The following is a 15,406-nucleotide window of genomic DNA, read 5'->3' as shown; positions in this document are numbered from 1 at the left end:
GAGAGATTCAATCATCCATCTTTGATGCATCTGTATTTGATGCGAAGTATGAAATATTGATACAAGAATAATAGTTTCACCGTGATATAAACTTGCAGAAGATTTGTGATTACTTGTTACTACAAACCACCGTATCTTCTAGACTCCTCACTCAGTTTACTGGGGGTCCTCACCTATGTCCAGGTTGGTGCCCCCTAATCTAGGGGACGTTACCTGAACTTTCTAAAAGTGGCATTATCAGAATTGTGACTTTAAATCAGTCTTTACCATTAAAGATGGTTTAGAATTACAACTCTTGACACACCAAACTCAACATTCTTATCTGCTCCCAGTTGAAAGTTATCACTTAATAAATGTAATAAGTTAACCCAATGTTATACTATGGGAGAGGTAGGCCTTGCAGTAGTGAAAAACAAATGTAAGAGTTTTCAGTACCAGGACATGAGAAAGTAAAATGTGCAAGTCCAACTATTTTATTATACTCTACCCTGCCCTATGAACTGTTTAGGGAGTGACTTCTATGAATTAAAAATGAAGGTTGAGGCCTGGCAATAGGTTTATTTTGTGAGGTTGAAATGGCAGTTTGAAACTGCACACACAGGTTGCAGTGGCAGGCCTGAGACATGTTAAAAATGCTACTTAAGTGGGAGTCACAATTAGTGTTGCAAACCCACTAGCAACATTTAGTTTAGTGGCCCTGGGAACATGTAGTACCATTTTACTATGTGCCAATTGGGTGTAAGCCAGTTTTACTCTGTTTAAAAGAGAAAGCACAAGCACTTTAGCACTGGTTAGCAGAGGAAACGTATGCAAACTCCTAAGAGCCAACAAAGAAATAAGGAGGGTGAAGGTAAAACATTTGGGGATGACCCTGCAGAAAGGGCCAAGTCCAACAATCACCCTTTGAAGACTAGGTGTAGTTTAAACCAACGCGAAAGGCATCCACCTAAAATGAAATGACTGCAGAAGTGCAACAAGTGATGTCAGTGACATAAATTCATCCTGCTGCAATACTTAATAATAGGCTGCAAACCACTAGTGCCAACCTCTTTGGCTTCAATTTCCTAAATTATTTCTAGGCTCAATAATTTATCCAATTCTTCATTGAGTAGTACAATTGTCATATTATGAACCGTTCTTGCTTTGTACACTACTGGTTTGGCATTTTTCCTCAAGACTATCTTATGCTAAAAATTGTTTAACAACTGCAGCTTGTCTTAAAGAACCCTAAGGAAACTCAGGAACACATCCCCATCTTCTCCTACATGTTGGACCAATATTACTTGATCGGGTGACTTTGGGTTTAAAATGATGCCAATGCCATGGTAGTGCCTCCATCCAAACATTTATCTCCCCACCTGCTAACATACACTTTCCCTACAGTTTCTCTTTCCTTGAATTGAATATGCGCATACTGAGCATCCTATCAGATCAATCTTAGATGCTACAATAGACCCCAGGATTGACGTCAGAAGGCAAAGGTTATATTTTAATTCTAAATGCCCCTTCCCAGTTCCTGTCTCTAATCAATGTGTAAGATGAACCCGAGTTTTCCAAATAAATCACTTACTTGCCCCTTGTGTCCACTTTGCCTTCAGGCATGGTCACCCTGTCACTATTTACTTCACCTCTTGCCACATCAAAATTATTTTCTTCACACCCTTGTTCACTTTCTCAACACTGAGCACATTCTCCTTCTTGCTCACCTGGGCATAATGCCATCTCTTTAAAAACTTCCTGCACACAGGATTCATGACAAAATAATTGTTGCGAGTAGATAACCGTCAGGGTTGCTACATCTATCATATTTGTTGCTTGCTACAATTCCAGACCATTCCTTTATCTCCAGCTATCACCTTGTTAACCTGGTCGCCATTATCCACACACTTCTTGATATGCACACCTTCTCGACTGCATCCACAGTGCCCCATGTAGTCCCATCCTAGTTTCCACTTGTAGTGTTCAGTTAGTGATGCAGTCTACGACAGGAACGATAATCTGGGAAGCTTTAGCAGTTGCAGGCAGTGCCATCCATATGCAGAAAGGTCTTCTACCCAAAAGTAACGGCCTCACTATTTAAATGAAGGCATTCCAAATGACTTGTTGGCATTCAAATGACGAATATGCTCTGGCACGATAATGAAATAGAAACAGACCACAGGAGTCATCATGCAGAAGGGCAACATTCTCAAGCCACTAGTAATAATGGTTTGCAATCTATTAATGAGATCACAGTATCTCCCAGCACACAGTTGGCAAATAGATCCACCCTGCCTCCTGTCAGTATATGAAAATAAAATGACAGGAAGGCTACTGCCTGCTGGGCATTGCATTTACTTTTATTACCTATGTTAACAACAAAGCCTAGAGGGAAAGAAGAAATCACACTAGCAACGTTGAAACTCTGCTCTGAAGTAACATACAGTGAAGAGCGACCTAAATAATCTTTGGAAATTCTCACAGAATAAGATAGATGCCCATAGGGTCTCAATTTATATCCAAAGAAATTTTAGATGCAATATAGATATATTCTCTGGTTTGAACTCAGCTCTCCACCAAATTCCGCTATTTTCCACCGGATTCCTCATGTTCTGCACCAGATCATACAGCAAAGGTGAAGGTCAAGAGAAGAGGAAGCCTCAATGTACGCAGTCAAGGTATGACCTGTATTATGTGGTTAATGACCCCCATGCCCTTCCAATGTAAAGAGAAACTACACTTAACAAAAATAACTTGTCTTGTTTTAGCATCTCAGAGGCATGTGTTCTGTACTTACTGGTTATATACACACAGTGTTGGAATTCTAATGTAGCATTTTTTATACAATAACTTAAGCAACTGTATGAGTGAGTTATATTCTATAGTTTAACATAGTTTGTATTTTAGGTGTTTTATATTCCTCTGTATCTTTGTTTACTGTAGTTAAACAATAGTGTATTATATTGAACAAACCACCGCCAAATGTATATAACAACAGTATTGGAAGTTACTTTTAAGTTCATTTGCCTTCTAATGGCACTTGGCCTGAAGCTTTGTACCACTGTACCCCCAAGGTTGTCTTCAGTGACTTGATTTTAAAATGTTGGAAGTACCTTAGTACATGTATATTGGCCAAGCAAGAGACTTTACCGGAAACCGGGGGCTTTATATCTCCCAAAGTGATACATAATTTAATATATTTAGTTGTCATGAGTGTAGGAAGCTATATGCCAATGTAAGGTTTAGTATGCACGGAGTCCAGGGATCCCCAGAGGTACAGCAGAGTTTAAATTAGATCATCATGAACAGCTCTTCTTGTGATAGTGTGGGCGAGCAGTTAGGCTTATCAGGAGGGTGTGTTAAGCATGTATTGTATTCACTCGATCAAGGACTAATTACACACACTCAGACAGAATCCAGACCAATTGGGTAAGTATTACAAATTTATACTTGTTTTATTTCCAGAACCAAGCAGGACTTGGTACAGGTAAGTAAAATATACTTTCAATTGTAAAACTTTACAAGGAAATGCAATAGGGAAAGGATTTGCAATCGTTACGTGGTCGTATACGCTTCAAAAACAGTTTACATTACATAGAAATTACTTTTGTGTTATTTCTTGATTACATTGACTACTCGTGGTGATATGCCTAGATATCACAATGTGGATCCTACAATATAAAGGTAAGTAAGACTTTTTCAAGTTTAAAATACAGTAACTTTTTTTCCATACAAAAGACAGGTCAACATACATTTTTAGGAACAAAAATTCATAACGTTGGTTCCTATGGGGAAAAAAGAGTGTTAACGGGTTCAGGTAAGTAAACAACCTGCACGTATGGTTTTTGAGGGTTAGGACCAAGGTCCCCCAAAGTCCAGTTAGGCACTCAAATTGCACCATCAGCAGCACTTGGGCGTCTGGGTGCATAGTGCAGGGGCCCAATGTTAGCCAATGGGACTAAAGGGGCCTTCGGTCAGGGGCTGCTTACGAGTAGACTACTTAACTTTGGGAGCAAAGCTCCTGGGGGTAGGACCAGCACTGCCGGGGCCAACAATAACCACAGGAGGTACACCACCAGTGGCACAGAGATGGTCGGATGCAGAGTGCCAAGGAGACGTCAGGAGCCCTTTGAATTGCAATGGAGATGTCTGGTTTGGAAGGTCAGGGAGGCTTCCTGGCGGCGACCACCGGCAGGAGAGGTATTCTGAATTATTGGGGAATGCCTGGACAACGTTGGTTGGGCCACCCCCACCTGGGGGCTAGTGCACCCTGCTTGAGGAGTGACTTACCTAGGCCCTATATACTAAGAACAGGAGTATAAACCCATCAACCAGTTGGGATTGGGGTATAGGTAGTTGTATATAAAACAATATCCCAAAGGGTGTAATTCAAAAAACAATAACCAATAACTAATAAGGATATCTATACAGTATTATCCTAAAGGAAAAAATAAGGAGTCAATAATTTTGTTCATGATTGTGCTAAACAAGCATCAGTTTATGATTTTTCAGAAGTTATGAAAGGCAAATTGAGTAAATACAAACAGTTACAGCACTGTGTAAATAAATTAGCCCAAATGGTATGTACAAGGTGCACGAGTGCAGTGAGTGGTGACACTACGGCAGCGCAAGTGACAAAGAATATATACAGCGTGGTCGGCGCAGAGTGCAAAGTGCAGATATATACAGTGAAATTCAATGGTTTCCAATTAATTCAATGTTTTGGTTCAAAGTTCATTTGGGTAAAACCACTGAAGAAGCGCCTAAAGTCTGGCTGTGAAGTCGACGGCGTTTCGATCCGTATCACTATGGATCATCTTCAGGACGGGAAGGGCTGGGTGCAGTGCTGTAAAGGAGTGAGATAATAACGAGGCATTAGTCCTCATGGTAAGGGGGCTGGGTGGTGGGGAACGTCAAGGGGGTGGGGGCAGGATACGGGACAAGGACCGGAGTGAAAGGCTTACCTAGGTCCAGTGAATTCCTGACCAAAGTGAGTAGCCTTGAGATGAATCAGGTAAGGGGAGATCTTGATCGGGGTCCTGGAGCGCTAAAAGAGATTACGCCATTTTTATTCATCTGGGCGGTAACATGGGAAAGGTGCTGGTATAATAGGAAACAGACCTTTACTTACCAACAGAATCTTGGATGGTCCGGGGGGGGGGGGCGGCACAAGGGCCGTGAGGTGGCGTGAAAACGTCCACTGCGGCGTCACGAAATTCAATTATCTAAGAAGTAGATAGGGATCAGTGGTATCACCCGTAATGTCGGGTCTTTAGGAACAAATTGAAAAAGCCACATGGGTGAGACATGGCGTCTTACCTTCGTGTTGGGAGTGGCGTGTCCAGAAGAAGGAGCAAATCTGCGGAGTTAACGGAAAGCGGGGATAAGTAATTGTGTGGAAAGCAGGGCGAGAGATAAAACGGGGAGCAAGAGTAGCGTCTTACCGTCTTCTCTCTACCCGATAGATCCAATGGCAGCAGTCCGTTGCTATGGTAATCAGCCGTGTGGTTGTATTACCTATATGCCGGTTGGTTCAGGGAGCAGGGAAAGCCCCTTGTTGAGAGAGGGGCCGTGATTGGAGAAAGCCACGGGTGACGTGCGGCGTCCCTAGCTACTCGAGTGAGGGCTGGGAGAGGAAAGTTCATTACGTGCCGCGTAGGTAGTTGCCTAGGTGAGGGGTTTTTTTTAGAAATTATTAGGCGCGCGCTGTCAGCCTATTGACAAGTGAGGAAATTGGGGATTACCAATCATCGTGTAGTTTCACGATAGAAGTGTCATGGTGGGAGGGGAGGTATTGCGGGAATGATAGCTAGATGAAATCATGAGTCTCAAAGTGGGACTGAAGAGCGCAAGTGACTTGATTGTCAATAGTGACACAGAAGGCATGATACAATCAGGGAATATATTACAGGCATGCAGGTGTTATTTCTGGAAAAAACACATGACCTAATTGGCTCAGAGAATATATTACAGGCTTGCAGAAGTTATTTCTGGAGAACACAAATGACCTGATTGGCTTGGAAGGTCAGGGAGGCTTCCTGGCGGCGACCACCGGCAGGAGAGGTATTCTGAATTATTGGGGAATGCCTGGACAACGTTGGTTGGGCCACCCCCACCTGGGGGCTAGTGCACCCTGCTTGAGGAGTGACTTACCTAGGCCCTAGGCGGTGAGTTGCAGGCATGGCACACAGAGATGTGTGCCATGTCGACTCTTCACTTTTCTCTGCACCAAAACATGCAGCCTGCAATGGCAGTGTTTGAGTGTTATTGTGCAGGGTCCCTAAGGGTTCTGCTGTCCTTAATGGCCTTCTCTGGTCAGAGTGCCCTTGGTACCCATGGTACCTTTTACAAGGGGCTTACCTGTGACCAGAGATGTGCCAATTGTGGGTACAAAGATACCGTTTTGGGGAAACAACACAGGTCCCGGGAACCTGATAGTCAGGGACCCAGGGCACATCCAGTAAAAATGCATCAGATGTCAGGCAAAAAGTGGGGGTAACCATGCAAAAAGGGGCATTTTCCTACAATGAGCATGTAGCATTTTCAAACCGAAATGCCATAAATAAGGTCAGAAGCGATATATAGAATCAACAGCAGTTATGGTAGGGAACATAAAACATAAAAGTTTATTGAAGCATTTGCTGATGTGTGAGAAATGATCAGTGGATCGAACTAGCAAAACAGATAGATTACATGGTATACCTCTGAATGGACATGTTACATTTTGAATGTGATGTGCGACTTTATGTAACCTTTCTCTCCAATTTCATGAGGTGGCTTCTTAGGCTGGTTTTACATTAATTACGTGTGGGGCTTGCACGGTTGTTAGAAAGCAGTGGTAAAGTATAGGGAAGTACCATAAATCCCTTGGAACACAATAGGTAATAGCTTGTCCGCATCATACAGCAAGGTTTCATGCAATGTTTGTAGTATTGTTAGAATGGCCCATGCCATCTGGTATGTACTGCTGCTTTGCAAACCACATGTACTTTAAAAAATGGACAAAGTAGGCAATTCGAGAAAGCTTCTGGTTGTATTTCTAAACGGGATAATCACAGTTACTGTTATCCTTCCTTCATCTCAATTCGACTTTTGAGCACAGAAGCCCCCTAGCGCCAAGAAACCGCAAGGTGTACGCTGCGCTTTAGAAATATTTTAAATTAGAAATTAGCTCTGAAGATGTCGTCATATATCATGTTATGAATACACCCAGCAGGAAAATCACATCAATAGGGGGGTCTAATTACGCACTACCTTCTATATGAAGTATTAGAATGAGGAAATTCATATCCCCTCCCAATCCACCGCATCCCTCTGTCCATCCACCCTTGTATTTTCCCAAAAAAGCTCAACGATCATAATTACTTTAGTTCTTATTTGTGGTTAAAATGTTGCACTTCAATTCAATTAAGCTTTATTTCGATTTTAAGTTGCAAAATTGTAAAAGCATACAATAAAACAGTTCTATACAGTAAAAAGCATACTCTGAGATAAAAAATGCAATATTTACAATTTAAAATATGAGACCAATCTCAAAGGTGTCAGTCCGTAGGAATATGTATTATACAACCTAAAAACGTTTATGGAAGAACTGGAGTTGTATAAATATATCTTCAGGTTTTAGAACTTCAATTATACAGTTAAAAAACATTATTTTAGGAACTTTCTCTTTTATAATGTGAGAATAGAGACTTTTTCATTTGCAACTTAGGCCCACGTGCATCAATATCGGCATTTGCGAATTCTTATTTGCGAAAAATAGCGAATCAGATAATAGTGAATCAGAATAGCAAATAAGAATTCGCAAAAGCCTATGCATCATTTTTCTCGCAAATTTTATGCGAATCGGTAAAAATCGCAATTTTTACCGATTCGCATAAAATTTGTGATTTTTCAAATGCGAAATAGCAATTCCCATTCATTCCTATGGGCCTTTTAGCCCATAGGAATCAATGGGAATTGCGAATTCGCAATTGAAAAATCGCAATTCATGAATGCATTTCAAGGGTGGAGAGGGGGGTCCAATGACCCCGCCCTGCACCCATGAAATGTACTTTTCAGTACAAGTTACATACACACATGTCCTTAGGACATGTGTGTCTGTAATTGCACAGTTTAAAAAAAGCAATATTAAGCAAATTTAAACCATCTCGCAAATTACCACGAGGTTCAACCTCGTGGTAATTTGCACTTCCAGTTTGAAATATCGCAATTTTTTAAAAAATGATGCATTGCTTTTAAGGAATCGCAAATTTGCGATTCCTTAAGAGCAATCGCATTTTTGGAATTCGCTAAAAATAGCAATTTTTCCAAAAATGCATGATACATACTAAAAAGGTATTTAGGAATCGCAAACGGCCGATTATACCGAATCGCACCGTTTGCGATTCCTAAATAGCTTGATGCATGTGCCCCATTGTCACTTAATTAAGATACTTAGCAGCATCCAGAAAAAATAGGTTTAAAATGTACAAGTTTGTAACATTATAATACATAAAACCACCTTTTTATATTTAAAATTGCACAGACCCCAAGGAGGGCAAATTCAGTCTAAGTTCATTCAAGAAATTAACTATTATATAGACCAACCGTTCTCCCTCCAAGAACTGCAAAAACAGAAGTGCCTTACGACATTTTCTATAGCCTGTTTGCTGTAGCAGTGGAACAAGCCATTTTTTCCTGAAATCATTATGGATCTTACAAAAAAGAATAGTATGCAGAGTCGACTGTTTAGAGGTGTCGTCACAAGGACAAAACGGAAGATCTTTAGCCCAGTTGTTTCGAGTTGGGAATGCAACCAGTCGATGGAAACGGTTCATCCTAAACCTAACCAAAAGAAAGCGATCATAGCTCATGATGTTATAAGTGAGGTAAGGCTGCATGGCGGCTGTCGTTTGGATCATCAGGCTGTGTACAACTGATGGTTTCATGAACTCACTTGTCAGTCTCAGTTCTTCAAGATGTGCGAGACATTTCGCCTGTAGTACCTTCCTTGGGACCTCACGAATTGAGGGAGGGTCGTAATAAAATTTTTCCCAGCCTAGATCATGAAGGAACCTTTTTACATACGACAACCACTTGGATTTATGGACGTTCTCCATGGCTAAGCAATCAGATAGTATTGACTGCGTAAGGGTTGCTTTTTCCGATGTCCAAATTCGACGCCACAGTAAAAGGGTTTCAACCTTTGCTAAGTCCATCACGTGGGAAAGTCCCAACTCCATGTGACAGGAAAAGGTGCTCGTGCTCTTAGTGACCGAAAGAAGGTACCTCACGAAGATGTTTTCCACCATCTGTATACTATCCGTGGGCACAAAACCCCAGAGACCCGCCCCTTATAATGCCACAGAAAGGCATTTAGCTTTATAGAACTTGATTACCCAGCTTCCTTGAAAAATTAACGAGGGCTGTAGTGGTTCTTATAAAAAAGAGTTTCCTAGTTTCTACGGGTGGTTTCCAGGATAGTTTGTGATCTATCATTATGCCCAGATACGAGTATTTCTGTGTGGACGCTAATTTTTCCTGCTTCAGGTAAATGTCCCTCATTTTACGTTTTTGACGAGTACCTGCCCTCATAACAAAGGTTTTACTAATATTGATGTTAAGGTCAAGGCCTGTCATAAATGTAGCATATCTATTCAAAACCTTTTGGAGTTCAAGGGGGGTACGGGCTAGTATAACAGTGTCGTCTGCCTAGAGTAATGCTGGAATTGGGCGGTTTTTCACTGTAGGAAGGTCCTGGCACCCCTTAATCATCTCTCTTTCCAATCCGTTGGTATATAATGTAAAGAGAAAGGGGGCCAGGACACAGCCTTGCCTAACCCTTTTCTCATTTTCTCAACTGCAAACTCCGCTGTTATCTCTCCTCCCAACCCGTAACGCACCCTTGCTGTCGCGTTTGAGTAGAGTTACCTCAAAAACTTGACCAGGTTCGATGGTACCCCCATATCCAACAGTAGAGACCAAAGTTTGGAATGGGAGACACAATCGAACGCGGACGATAGGTCCACATAGACCATATACAGGTCTCCTTTTTTGATGTGGACATGCTTGTCTATCAAAAGTGACAGATTTAAGGCCTGATCAATGGTCCCCAATCCCTGCCGGAATCCGTACTGGAGATCTGAGATAATCCTGCCATCGTCGGCCCAATCCTGCAAGTCCTCAAGAATAACTCGACCCGCCACTTTACCAAGCGAGTCTAAAAGGGAAATTGGACGATAGCAGGTTACCGACCCCCAATCCCCTTTTTTAAAGATAGGAGCTAATATGGATTTGGACCATGATTCCATAAGGCCTGTTGCACATGATGCGTTTAGGACTCTGGTTAGAAGGGGGGTCCAGAGGTCCATCTCGGCTTTTAAAAGATCAATGGGTACACCGTCTGGACCCGGTGCCTCCCCATTTTTACTTGCTCTCATAGCGAGAGCAACCTGGTCCAATGAAAACTCTAGGTCAATGGGATAGGGGGTATCTATGTGGACTCGAGAGTTAGGTTCCTGTAGGTTAGCAACCTCTGTGTAGGTTGCAAACATCCTAGAGAAGTGGTGGACCCAATCCTTTTCATCTATTGCCACCTCTAATTTTGGATAGTTAGTATTGTCAGCTAAAAAAGGGGACTTTACCACTTGCCAGAAAGCGACACTGTTTTTATAGGTGCAGCTTTCATGAAGTTGGTCCCAAAGTTGATTCGTTATCTCTGCTTTCCTATTCTTTAATGCAATATTGTATAGTTTCCTAAGATTTGTTATCTCATGAGGGATCCTGACTGGTTTCCTTAAGGCAGTTTTTAATTTTGAATAGGCGGCCGTGCAATCATGGTTGAACCATCCCTTCCTCTTCTTTGATTTATGTTTAATTTCAATCCAGAGAGCTTCGTAATATAGCGTTAATAATCATACCAAAGTTAGAAATAACTTCTAATTCTGGTGTATCTGGAGCTAAGCATTTCATGATGGAGGGTAAGGCCTTTAGTATCACTGACTTAGTAAATGCTATGGGATCTACTTTTCCCCATTTCAATGCATATCCATTTAACCTACTCAGTGAGATGTTATTTTGTGCTAAAATAGTGCCACGACTGCTTTTTGGATTATTATTAGACAGTGGCAAAGAAATGCTGAGTGGGTAGTGATCACTCAGTGCATTTGTATGTGTGGTAAATACTGTGTCCATACTCCTCTCTCCAGTGGAGACCAGGATGTAATCTATGGTGGATTGATGACCTCTCCCATGAAATGTAGGGGCCATTGATATCTCTGCATTGTCCAATTTATGTGCGTGTACCAAGGCTAGTTCAAACAAGGTTTCATTTAAGAAACTACCTAAGGTTGAGTCTGAAATGTCAGATGGGGTTATCTCTCTCATCGTGAATACCACAGATATTACGGTTACTAACTGGGCATGGTCCCAGGTTAAAATCCCCCCCCCCCCCAAATAATTACCACCTCTTTGGCTGTCTTCCTTGTTTTAGATAGTAATAAGGAACGGATCAGGGATACCAAGGTCACTGCTTCTCCATCAGGGAGATTATTATAGAAGTTTACTATAAGGAAATTATCCCTTTTGTTTAAAATTAAACTAAGAATCTGGAATTTTGCCTCCAGTTTAATAGGGATTATTTCAACTGTATTAAGGAGGTTTGAGATGTAAATAGTTAGTCCTCCTTTTGCTCGGCCCGATGTCGAAGGTTGAGCAGGTGAAAAATAGGTTTTGAACCCTTCTATATGGATCTCGTCAAGTTACCAGGTCTCCTGAAACGCTAAGATTTCAAACTTGTGAATAAAGCCAATCCATTCATCATTTTTTGACTTTGAGCGTTGACCTGCTGTATTCCAGAATAAGGCAGAGATACGCTGTTTATTTCCATTCCCATTGCATCCCGCAGTACCTAATATGGGGTTGCTTGTTAATTTAGGGTTTAGGTCCTGTTGTGGACCCGGGAAAGGGTGGACCTAGTTTTTCCCAATAGGGTTAACCAACAAATCTATGCCTGTTACCTGAATCTGTGTAGATTTAGAGTGAGATTCAGGAAGGTTATGGCAGGAATTTAGCTCACTGCTCGTGGGTGGATCTCTTTGTATACTATCCGTGATTTCCTTCGCAGTGCTCCGAAAATGAAGTCAGTCCACTCCCTCCATACCCGAAAGAGCGTAGCGGTTGTAGACAGGAATAGGGAAATTAAATCATTCGTCCTGATATCGGGATGGGGCCCTGGAGTTTGTTATGTTTGGCAGTAGGGGTCGGGGATAGAAGTAGGTCAAATCACGTGGTATAATGCCATTACTTCCATTATCAGAGAACCATTCAGTGATGTATCTAACTGCTCTGTGATCTCTAAAATGAATGATAATGATATTGCCCACTGTGTCTTTAGTTTTATGGCCCAGCCAGGGGAGTCGCCGTACGTGTAGAATTTCCCCATTTATGTTTGGAGGAAGCGGTCGGTTCTGTCGTAGCCAATATATGACTTTATTTTTTAGCTGATAGTAATCTTCTCTTTTCCCACCCTCTAATACTAGGACTCCCGTGAAAACCACCACAAACTGGGCCGCTTCTGGTGGCAATTCAACTTGTAGCCTCTTAGGCTTTTTTACCCCAGCTAGATTTTCACTGGCAGGGGAATTCGAGACATTTCCTGAAGAATTAGGTTTCCCTCCCCCCTGAGCCTCCTTGGTCCTAGTTTTGACGCTTTCGTTTTGCCTCAATATTTTGGGAGATAGTGGTCTATTCGGTTTCAGGTTAGTTGGCTTATTTATATTTACTTCCTTTTGTATAGTTGATTTTAGGGGTGGTGCAGTAATTGAAGGTACTGAAGTGGTCTTTGGTAAGTCCTTAATTAACCCTGTGTTTTTTTCAATTGCAAGTTCCAGGGAACCCAGTTGCTGCGCCATTCTTTTTAGTCTCCCAATGAGGGGCAATAGGAAGGATCTAAACAGTTGTTCAATGTTTTCCATGAGATCGGTACTTAGTGTTTCTTTTATTATTTATTTTATTTATTTAGAAGTTTGTAGAGCGCGCAGCTACCTCCGACAGAGGTGTCCCGGCGCTGAAGAGGTTCAGGGAAGCTCAGGGGGATACCGAGTGGGCCAGATCAAGGAGAAGAGCCAGGTCTTAAGTTTCTTTCGGAACAGAGGCTCAGAAGTCAAGAATCTCAGCTCCATTGGCAGATGATTCCACAGTGTGGAGGTGGCCACTGCAAAGGCAGATCATTAGGCGAAGATGGTTAGATCTGAGATTTCGGGATGCTTGTGAGATCTTCAGTCTGTGTCTCAGGTAAGCGGGGCCTTGACCATTAAGAGCTCTAAAAGCAAGGGTCAGGGATTTGAACTGAATACGTAGTCTCACTGGGATATTAGATTCTGTTGAGGTGTAACTAAGATAGGTGTCATAGTTGTATTGTTTGGAAAGCCTTTAGGAGATTTACCAAGATTGGTTTGATTATTGTATTTTTTTGAGGTCCGCTCCCCCTCTTCCTTTTTTTTTTTTGATGGTGGTCCTTGAACTCAATTATGATTCTTAGGGAGTTTTCTCTCTTTTTGGGGGATCTCTGCAATGGGTAGAAGCGTCTCTGCTAGAACTTCTACCTCTAGTAATGAGTTAGAAAGAGAGGCTGAAGCGTTTATGTTTAGTTCACTATTTATATCAATTGGAGGAGTTCTATCTTGCAGGAGTAGTGGAATACTATCATTGCTAGATAAGTCATGCCCCTCATTTTCTATTTGTTTGCTGGTATGTGGCGAGGTGGCTAATTGTATTGTGCCCAAGGATGAGCGCTTCTGTTTGAGAAGCTCAACGGATAGGCGTCGCTCAGCCAGTACAATTTCTTTTTCTATTTCTGAGGTGGCCCTGGTGATGTAATTGTCTAATGTACCTCTATTTAACCCTCCTATTGAAAAGGATTTTCCTTTAGACACACGGGAGGTCATGATGCGTGCTATTAATAATATTAAGTCTAGTTAAACCACTAAGTTGGTATCAAACAGTGAGGTGACTCAAGCAGTGATTAGAGAAGAATCCAATGACATTAATAGAAGGATGACAGCTTACTGGATTGATGTTCATGCAGTCCCGGCCGAGATAAATAAGAAGATAGGCCCAGCCCAGCCTCCTCTGGCCTATGATGGCCACAGACGGCCCGCCCCTTCCCGGGCTCAGCCCGGTGACCGCCCGCGCGTGTCCCGCGACGTGGGTCAAGTGCAGGATCTTTAAGCACCTCCGGGCGCGGAAGTGCGGCTGGTGGGCGGGGCAGCCCCGCACAGTGCTCTGGTCAATGTGGTCCCCCCGCACTGCGGCCGCTAAGTTAGTAGGTCGCGGCGGCGGGGGGGACAGTCAGGCAATGGCGCACTCACGGCACGGGGAACAGCGGGACCAAGAGATAAGGTTCCTCCTGTTAATCAGGGACTTCCAGGTGAGCGTCACGAGTTCAAATGTGCAGAGTTCTCCCGCTGCCCCGGAAAAGCGCAGGATCTTTAAGCGCCTCCGGGCGCGGAAGTGCGGCTGGTGGGCGGGGCAGTCCCGCACAGTGCTCTAGTCAATGTGGTCCCCCCGCACTGCGGCCGCTAAGTTGGTAGGTCGCGGCGGCGGGGGGGACAGTCAGGCAATGGCGCACTCACGGCGCGGGGAACAGCGGGACCAAGAGACAAAGTTCCTCCTGTTAATCAGGGACTTCAAGGTGAGCGTCACAAGTTCAAATGTGCGGAGTTCTCCCCTCTCTTGCACTTATTAAATACGTCACTATGAAGATATAAAGTCTGTAGTATAAAAAGTAAATTATATCAATTTTACCAAGTCTGATACCGCAAAAGCTCTTTGTCTTTGTCTTGTTTGCTGGTGTAAATTGCTTAGGCTCATCCTTTACATCTTTAGCTTGATAGCTTATGTGAAAGCATGTATGAAGGCATGTGTTATGGCTTCCTTTATAGCATAAATGATCAGTATTTGGGCAAGATTGTTTGGTAGCCAGATTTCAGCCCCAAAAATTGCTCAGGAGTTCAGTGTCTGTGGTATGAAATCCGGTAAGGCTAACCTCAGCCCTTTTTGTTCGTGATCAATGGACTTCAGTTGCCTTAAGCAGAACCATCAGAGTGTGCACATATTCCTTTTATTCTGATTATGAAATATTGAGTTTGTTTGAAAAATATTTATATTTAACACATTGGACTTTGAATATTTTACAGAGAACAATAAATGCACTGGTGGAGTTTTTCCAGACAAGGCTGGACCTTGAACAGTTGAAATCGGTTACTCTAATGAAGTTGGAAGAAATCAAAGAAAGGACTGCTGCAGGTCTGAGTTTACACACCATTCATAAAAATAAATATCTGTATAGTTGCTCATTCTTGTTGTAAAGTGATTGTTATTGCATTATCCTAGCATTTCCTTAACTCTGTGATGTGCATTCCTAGAGGTGCTAGTTATGAAAGGA

General features: G+C 42.5%; 1 protein-coding gene across 1 annotated transcript in view; it reads left to right on the top strand.

The window, feature by feature from the left end:
* Positions 1–15,406, top strand: part of VPS13C (vacuolar protein sorting 13 homolog C) — a 2,437,235-nt gene that overhangs the window by 469,780 nt on the left and 1,952,049 nt on the right. Inside the window, exon 21 of the mRNA XM_086955811.1 lies at positions 15,159–15,267. Coding sequence (XP_086811937.1) covers positions 15,159–15,267 — 109 coding nt within the window. The remainder of the gene's footprint in view (positions 1–15,158; positions 15,268–15,406) is intronic.

This window comes from Lissotriton vulgaris, chromosome 2_1 (assembly GCF_964263255.1).
Source record: "Lissotriton vulgaris chromosome 2_1, aLisVul1.2, whole genome shotgun sequence".
NCBI classification, from domain to species: domain Eukaryota; kingdom Metazoa; phylum Chordata; class Amphibia; order Caudata; family Salamandridae; genus Lissotriton; species Lissotriton vulgaris.
The sequence above is the reverse complement of the archived record's forward strand: the minus strand, read 5'-3'. Positions and strand labels throughout refer to the sequence as shown.